This window comes from Chrysochloris asiatica, unplaced genomic scaffold (genome assembly GCF_000296735.1).
Source record: "Chrysochloris asiatica unplaced genomic scaffold, ChrAsi1.0 scaffold00047, whole genome shotgun sequence".
Lineage (NCBI taxonomy): Eukaryota > Metazoa > Chordata > Mammalia > Afrosoricida > Chrysochloridae > Chrysochloris > Chrysochloris asiatica.
In genome coordinates this window covers 13,114,278-13,122,715 of record NW_006408565.1, presented here as the reverse complement: position 1 = coordinate 13,122,715, position 8,438 = coordinate 13,114,278, and the positions used below count along the sequence as shown (strand labels likewise).

The following is an 8,438-nucleotide window of genomic DNA, read 5'->3' as shown; positions in this document are numbered from 1 at the left end:
GGGGCCCACAGGCAGCTGAGATGCGGGCAGGGGGTCTTCTTAGCTGCTAGGAATTGTGGGGAAGCAGGCTTGTGTTGCATGTGTGCTCATCCCCTATCTGCCAGCGATTTCCTGGGTCCTCCGGGTGGGTCCCTGCCCCATCTGTATAATGAGGGGGACCCTTCTGGGGTGTGGGGTGGGGGGGTGGGAGCTTTCCAGTTCTGACTCCATCTGTGTAAAGGCAGGGACAAGCCTGGGCCCACAAGGCGCGGGGTATGAGGACGTCGAGGGGTGGGCAGGTCTGTGGACACAAGGCCCAGACGTGGGCAGATGCTGCCTGTCCCTGAACAGTGACCTGGGCTCCATGACAGCCTGGGCACAGTGGGAATGGCCAGACCATTCCAGGGGAGGGGCAGCAAGGGAATGCATGTCTCACATGAATGTGGGGGGAGATGACAAGGGACTGGGCTGGGGACAGTGTCCTAGGGAGGCCCCACCCCCTCTGCACAAAGATGTGGCTGGACTAGACGCTCTCCGAGCCACACCAGCTCTGGACCCTGGACCCCAGGACTGTGGCTGGTCTGGAGCTGAAAGCCCCTTCCCTCCCGGAGCCTTGGAGCTGGACCAGCCACTTGTTGGGAAAGTTCTTGGGGTTCCTGCCTCTGTCGGGAGAAGTCTGCAGTGACTAGGGTGGTCAGTAGGGCCGCCACACGGCCTCATCCATGCGGCCCGGGGTGCTCAGGGCCGTGGGTGAGTTGCTGTGGCTGCCATCCGCCTCCACGCCGTCACTCTGGCCGCCTAGGCTGGGGTTCATGAGGTTACCGGCGGCCACGGAGGTGGCGCTGCTGGTGCAGGAGGCGAGCATGCGGCTGGGTGAGCGGTCGCCCCCGCTGCTGCTACTGGCCACCATGGAGAACTGATAGGAGCCAGAGGATGTACCGTAGTAGAGGTGGTAGGGGGACGGGTTGGCCTGGAAGGGCCCACTCTGGTTCTGCGGTGCACCAGGGTATGGTGGTGGGAGGTAGGTGTGGTGGAAGCGACTGGTGGCCGGCATGCCTGCCACTCCCAGGCTGCTGATGTTGGTTCCCGAGGACGTGGCGCTGTAGGGGAAGGCAGCCGTCATGGCCCCCGGATAGTGCATCCTCGGATCTGAGAAGCGGCTCTCTGTCAGGGTCGGCAGGGCGGAGAAGGAGCGGTCAAACTGGCGGGGATCAGGGAAAGGGTTCAGGTCCGGGGTGCCTGTGAGCAGAAAGGAGGGGTCTGGTTCACAAAGCCCAGCAGGGACCCCCTACCACAGACCCACCTATGTCTTGGGCTGAGACTAGCTGAGGGCCTCCTCTAGTCAGGGGCCGAGAGGGTGGGGGGCTTTCCTCTCCCTTTTAAATCTTCCTCCACAAACTGCCAGGGGTGCAGGTGGGATTCCAACCCCAGGTGTGTCCCCTTGACCACTATTGTGAATGGATGAGACATAGTGTGTGGAAAGGGTCTTCCACTGGCCCTATGAGATTGGGAGCTGAACTCTGCTTCTGCAAATGAAGAAACTGAGATGAGGTGGGGCATGCTAATTGGAACTTTTCACTGGACCTCTGCTCTCTTCATCTGTGTGTATGTGTGTGTGTGTGTGTGTGTGTGTGTGCACATGCGCCCACCCTGGGCCTGAGCTGACTGGTGGCTAGATGACAACCAAATGCCACCTCTGGCCACCCTGGCAGCAGCGACACAGCAGCCAGAGGGCCTTGGCGGCCTGGACTCTGCCCTGGTCACAGAGAGACCCAATGTCCAGTCCAGGCCCTGTCTCAGCTTGGTAGCTTGGCTGCAGAACCAAAGGTGGTCCAGCCTCTGCTTCCTACAACTGTAATTACAGAACCAACCCCCCTCCCCATAACATCAGCATTCAGAGGGACTTCAGGACTCAGATGAAACCCTTGGGTATAAAGATGGGACAAATGAGGCCCAGAGAGGGTGAGGCACTTGTCCAGGGTCACACAGAACATTGGAACAGGCACAGAATCCTCAGCTCTCTAACACATACCTGCTAGGTAACTGTGTCATCTTTGAGGCAGAACAGAATTGAGGTTAACTGAGTGATCTACGGAGCCCGACTGTTACTGTGTGCCATTGAGTTGATTCCACGTCACAGTAGCCATAAAGGACAGAGGACTTCTGCCCTCTGGGCAATTTAATAACAATTCTATGACTTCATGGAGTCCTGGTGTGGCACTGTAGGATCAGCACTGGACTGTGAACCACTAGGTTGTCAGTTCAAACCTACCAGCTGCTCCTTGGAAACCCCATACAGGGTCGCTATGAATCAGAACTGACTCAATGGCACTGAACAACAACAATGTTTGTGGGAGGAGATAACCTGGGCTTTCTTCCTCAGAGCCACTGGGTCGGTTTGAACAATCAACATTTTGGTTAGGGAGCCAGACTGTTGTTGTTAAGTTCCGTGGAGTTGGTTCCAACTCATAGTGACCCTGCACAGGGTTTCCAAGGCTGTAAATCTTTATGGGAGCAGAAAGTCTTATCTTTCTCCTGCGGAACCGCTGGTTGTTTTGAACTGCCGACCTTGAGGTTAGCAGCCCGATTCGTACTACTTGAGTTCAAATCCTGGTTCTGCCACTTACTAGCTGTGTGTCTTTGGGCAAGTCACCTAACCTTGGAGAGCATCAGCTTCCCATACTAAAAGCAGGAATAACAACCAGGAGGGAATAAGTTAGTTACTATGTGTGAATTGCTCAGGATGGAGTTAGGGTTTGGGGCTAATGTTGCTGAGACTCTTGCTCTGGACATCCGGTAAACTGAGGCACTGCTGAGATGAGCCCTGTATCCTAGCCAACTCTGGGCAGCAGTAGGAGAGATGGATGGGCCCACACCAGTAGACCAAGGAGAAGGCTGCCTGGCTTCCTCTGCCCCATCCACCAATGAACAAGGGCCAGGAGGGGGGGACAACCTCTGCCCCCAGCCCAGCTCTGAGTGGCACTGCCAGCTTGTGGCCAAGGCTGTGGCCACCCCCAGGCCTCCTGCTCCTCTGGCTCTGCCTGAGGTGCTGGGTGACCTTGGGTGAGACCTGTAACTTCTCTGGACTTTGGAATCCTCTTGACTTAGTTGGAGTGTGTTTTCCTCAACAGCCAGCTCTGGTTCTGGGTGTGACTTTGAACAGAGCTGTCCTGGGCTCTCAATGTGGGGAAATGTGGAACAGGGTCTGGGTGCTGGAGACTTCTGAACCATCTACTACCCTCCCTAATGGGTATCAATGCTGCCTTGAGACGCAGGAGGTCAGAAATGCCTGGCTCCCCTGCTGATGTAGGAACACCGAAAGTGAGGAGAAGGCCTTGTTGGCAGTGTCTACACCCCAAGCACAGTGTAGGGTTCACACCTCAGCTCTGACCCAGGGACTGAGCACTGCCGCCTGCCAGGAGCCCCATTCTCAGATAAAGGAAGCTGAACAAGGGCCCCAGGATGCATCAGGGGGCTGTGGACCAGGAACCAAGGCCCTGAGCTCACACGGGTTGCCTAGACCTGCCACTACCCCTGCTTGTCTCCTCCTGAGGGCGTGGAACAAACCCTAAGACCCTCTAGCAGCTTCCTCGAAGCTCCTGCCCAGCAGCCCCAGGAAACCTAAGCTGCCGGACCACTGTTGAACAGCCAATCCCAACACTGGAAGGAAATGTTTATTTTCTTCTCCAAATTGCCCCAGCTGCTACATGGTAGCTGAATGAGCCTTTTGAGCTGTGAGAAGCCCCCATTGTGGGCAGCTGCAGCAGGGGGGTGGGCAGGGAGGACTGGGGGGCTGAGGCATGGAAGGGCTGGGGCCAAGGGGTCAAAGGTATTAACGGGCACCAAGAAGGGTGGTGGTGGGGTGTGCTGAGAGGATCCCCAGGATGGAAGCTGAAGGAAGAGACCTGGTCTCACCAGGTGAGAGTAACTCCCCACAAGCCTGCAGGTACTACTTTCTCCCCACTTGAAGATATGAAGACTGAGGCTCAGGGAGGTGAAGTAGTTTGCCTAAGATTCCACAGTCAGAAAGCTGAGGAATTCCTAGGCAGACCCACCTAAGCACCACACTCTTCCCTGGTCCTGGCTGTCAAGGGGGCAGGTCTGGGTGGTGGCTGGCTAGGTCAGAGATGAAGAGACTGGAAGGCCTACCTCAGGACACAGCAAAAGGGAGGACAGGGCTAGTCACTGCCCCCCATGGCCTGACCTCCTTTTCTCCCTGCCCCAGAATAGAGCAGGCCTGAGAGCTCAGGTGGGCTGGGCCCTTTGGAGCAAAGTGGGGAGGGCAAGCTGGCCTCAAACTCCATCAAGTGCTGATTCCCAGCCATGTCCACCCAAGGCCTCTTCCTGCCTTAGAGCACTGGACAGGGCCAAGGCCCAGCTCCCAGAGGCCAGGACAGTATAATGGGGCTCTCCAGATGAAGCCACTGAGGGGCTGTGTCCCCCTCCCACTGAATCATGCCTGGTTTGAATGACAGGGGCTGGGGCAACACCTCCCATTGCAGAGTTCCCTAGAGCAGAAGCCGGATGGGGGAGTGTGGAGAAGACAGGAGCGGAACAGCCCCAGCCTCCTGGTCCCAGGCTCTTCCTGCTCTGGGCCCTGCTCACACCCTTCACTATGCCTCTCAAGGGCTGTAAGACCCAAGGGGGGATTTTAATCTGGTGAACTGAACTCACTCTTCTGCCCAATGGGCCCTAAGTAGGCCTTTGCAGACCAAGAAAGGTCACCCACAGGGCATGGCAGTTGCCAGCTTGTAAAACCCACCTCCACCCCCCGCACCACCAAGTCCTATTGCTGAACACATGCCTTCTGCCTCCTACCCCACTGGCTGAACCTTGAGGACAGAACCACCCCAACATCCACTGAGCATCCAATATTTGTGCCATGCACACACTCTGGAAGACCCATCTGTGGATTCACTTTGATTCTGCCTGCTGAGACCCCATCTTGGTCCCCTCACTCCCACCTCAGGCCAGAGGCTCTCCTCTTTCCTACTGGGGGAGTGTATCTGAGACAGGTGGGGGCCTTCCCTGGGCAATGTTGTGGGTCTCTCCATGGTTGGGACAGCACTTTGCAGTTACAAACCTCATCTGAGAAGTCATTCATTTGAGCATCACCCCAGCCCTGGACAGAGGCAACTTCCCCAGACTTGCAGATGAGAAAGATGAGGCTTATAGCGGGTCATCCTATCTGTCACAAGCTCCAGTAACTCTTGACCTTGGACAAGTCACACTGCAATTTTAATGGGGTCACAGTGGAACTATGTCCATTTGTCCCAGAGGACAGGGAGCTCCAGAAGGGTGGGGGCTGGCCTGTCTCACAGGTGCTGAGTCACGAGCTGGCCCTCAGAGGAGTGTCCATGCGGGCCGCCTCCCCCGCCCCAGCCCCACCCTGCAGCCATACCTTGCATGGGTGTCTGGGGCTGGCTGCTGAAATGGCCTGAGGTGCTGAGCGAGCCGCGGGGGCTGGGCGTGCTCGGAGTCACCCGCATGCGAAGCCGGTCCAGGTCCCCAAAGCGATCCGGGAACACTTTGGTCTGGTCCTCCAGCTTCTGCCGGTGCCCTGCAGGCAGGGGTGGGGGGGCAAGGAGGCCAGTCAGTGGTCAGTTCCATGAAGCCCTATGTGTTTGACCTGCTTGGGTCTAAGGGGAGACGGGAATGCCTCTGCAGGGCACCACCCCGGGTCACTACTAACATCTTCTCTGAGTGAAGAGGGGCGGCCAGAATCTCTCCACTCCTGATTGGAGGGAGGGTAATCACCCTCCTTCCACAGGTGAGGATCCAGAGTCAGAACCTGTGGCTTAGACCTCTACTGTTTGGCAGAAGGGGAAACGGAGGCAACAGGCATGGGGAAAGTGGCTCAAACATGCTGGGAGTAGGTGAGCGAGAAGCCAGGAGTGCTACCACCTCCTGCCTCCTGCATCCCCTGCCCCCACACAACACCCCTGTGAGAAGGGCGCTGCTCCAGCCCTGAGCCCCACACACAGACAGGATGTGTGGTGTAGTGTGTTAAGCACTGGCTTTAGCTGCTCCTCAGGAGGAAGATGAAGCTATGTGCACCTGGAAAGATACAGTCCCAGAAACCCTCTACCGCCACAAAACTTGCAACTGACTCCATGACAGTGCATTTGTTCTGCCTTGAGTGAGGTGCTGGACTTCCCCATCTGACAGGGGACAGGGGACAGGGGACCAGTGCATTTGCCTTGGGTGTCACACCTGGAGAAACTGCCAGCACTTCCCACTGTCCTCCCAGCCTCTGCCATGACCCATGCAGGAAGGCCCCCAGGTGCTGGAGGGTCAAGGTGGCCATCCCCTGTCTTTGTACAGCCAGCCTAGGCTAAAGGAGGGCTTCCTGAGTGACATCAACCTTGCAGGGCCCTCTCCTCCCCTACCCATCACTTTTTCAATTGCTCATTTTAAGTTTCACAAGGAACACAAGGAAAGTAACAAAAATAAAATGATTGCAGAATAAGGCGAACAGCTCCTCCCCTGAGGTCCCCACTGTGACCTGTCTTAAGATCTTTCCTTCTAGCCCTTTTTAATGGCTTTACACGCATGGACTTTCTTGAGTAGTCTCAGCCTGCGCATTTCACTCTGTAACCTCAGTTTCCTTATCTGTAAAATGGGAAGAGTAACCCAGTTCGATAGAAATCACAGCATTTCCATGAGCCGCTCAGAATACTCCCGGCACATAGTGAGGCTCAACAGCGTGACAAGCATTCTTACTGCAATGCAGGCCGTCTTTCTTGCCACATTTCATGGGAAGTGGCAGCTCATTCAATCTCTCCCCTCTGGATGGACACTTGGTCATTCTCTATGGTTTCCTTACACACAGTGGTCCCAGATTGCTCACTTGGTAGGCAGCATATTCCCGGTCGACCCCATTAACACCAGCTATCTAGCACATGATTCTGGAAGCTATGCCACCGGTATTTGAAATACCAGCAGGTCACCCAAGGTGGACAGGTTTCAAATGAGCTTCTAGATGAAGAAAGACTAGGAAGAAGGAGTGACAAACTAATTCCGATATTTAGTCACTGTAAACCTTATGAATGGCAGAGAACATTGTCAGATATAGTGCCAGAAAATGAGTCCCTCAGGTTGGAAGGCACTCAAAATGCGATAGGAAAAGAGCTGCCTCCTCAAAGTAGAGTAGACCATGATGACACGAATGGATTAAAGCCTGTGGGAGAAAAGATGATGGGGCATCATTTGCTGATGGGGCACAACTTAAAATGAAGAGAAACAGTTGTAAACATCTATTAATAATCGGAACATTGAATGTACGAAGTATGAATCTGGGAAAATTAGGAATTGTCAAAAAATGAAATGGAACACATAAACATCAATATCTTAGGCATTAGTGAGCTGAAATGGACTGGTATTGGCCATTTTGAATCTGACAACCACATGGCTTACTATGCAGGGAATGACAAATTGAGGAGGAATGGTGTTGCATTCATTGTCAAAAAGAACGTATCCAGATCAATCATGAAGTACAATGCTGTCTGTGATAGGATAATATCCATGTGCCTACAGAGAAGACCAGTTAATACCACTATTATTCAAATTTACGCACCAACTGCTAAAGCCAGTGAGGATGAAATAGAAGAATTGTACCAACTTCTTCAATCTGAAATAGATCAAACATGCAACCAAGATGTATTGATCATTACCAGTGATTGGAACGCAAAGGTTGGGAGCAAAGAGGAAGGATCAGTAGTTGGAAAATATGGCCTTGGTGATAGAAATGATGCTGGAGAACACATGATAGAATTCTGCAAAATCAATGATTTGTTCATTTCAAATATCTTCTTTAGCAGCATACACATGGACCTCGACAGATGGAATACATAGAAATCAAATTGACTACATCTGCAGAAAGAGATGATGGAAAAGCTCCATATTATCAGTGAAAACAAGGCCAGGGACAGACTGTGGAACAGACCATCAATTACTCATATGCGAATTCAAACTGAAGCTGAAGAAAATGAAAACAAGTACATGAGAGCCAAAATATGACCTTGAATATATCCCACCTGAATTTAGAGATCATCTGAAAAACAGATGTGATACATTAAACACTAAAGACCAAAGACCAGAAGAGTTGTGGGATGACATCAAGAACATCATACAGGAAGAAAGCAAAAAGCCATTAAGAAGACAAGAAAGAAGAAAAGGTCAAATTGATGTCAGAAGAGACACTGGAAACTTGCTATCCAGCGTAGCGATAGCAAGAAGATAAAGCCAAATATTACAACAAAATGTGCAAAGATCTGGAGTCAGAAAACCAAAAAATAAGAACATGCTCAGCATTTCTCAAGCTGGGAGAACTGAAGAAAAAATTCAAGCCTCAACTTTCATTACTGAAGGATTCTCTGGGCAAATTATTGAATGATGCAGAAAGCATCAAAAGAAGATGGAAGGAATACACAGAGTCACTGTACCAAAAGGAAATGGTT

The 8,438-nt window shown here is 53.0% G+C and overlaps 1 protein-coding gene across 1 annotated transcript in view; it reads right to left on the bottom strand.

The window, feature by feature from the left end:
• Window positions 1-673: 673 nt before the first annotated feature.
• The window catches only part of RUNX3 (runt-related transcription factor 3), a 75,294-nt gene continuing 67,529 nt past the window's right edge, over window positions 674-8,438 (bottom strand). The window contains exons 6-7 of the mRNA XM_006862285.1: window positions 5,381-5,539; window positions 674-1,218 (exon numbers count right to left, since the gene is read on the bottom strand). Coding sequence (XP_006862347.1) covers window positions 674-1,218; window positions 5,381-5,539 — 704 coding nt within the window. The remainder of the gene's footprint in view (window positions 1,219-5,380; window positions 5,540-8,438) is intronic.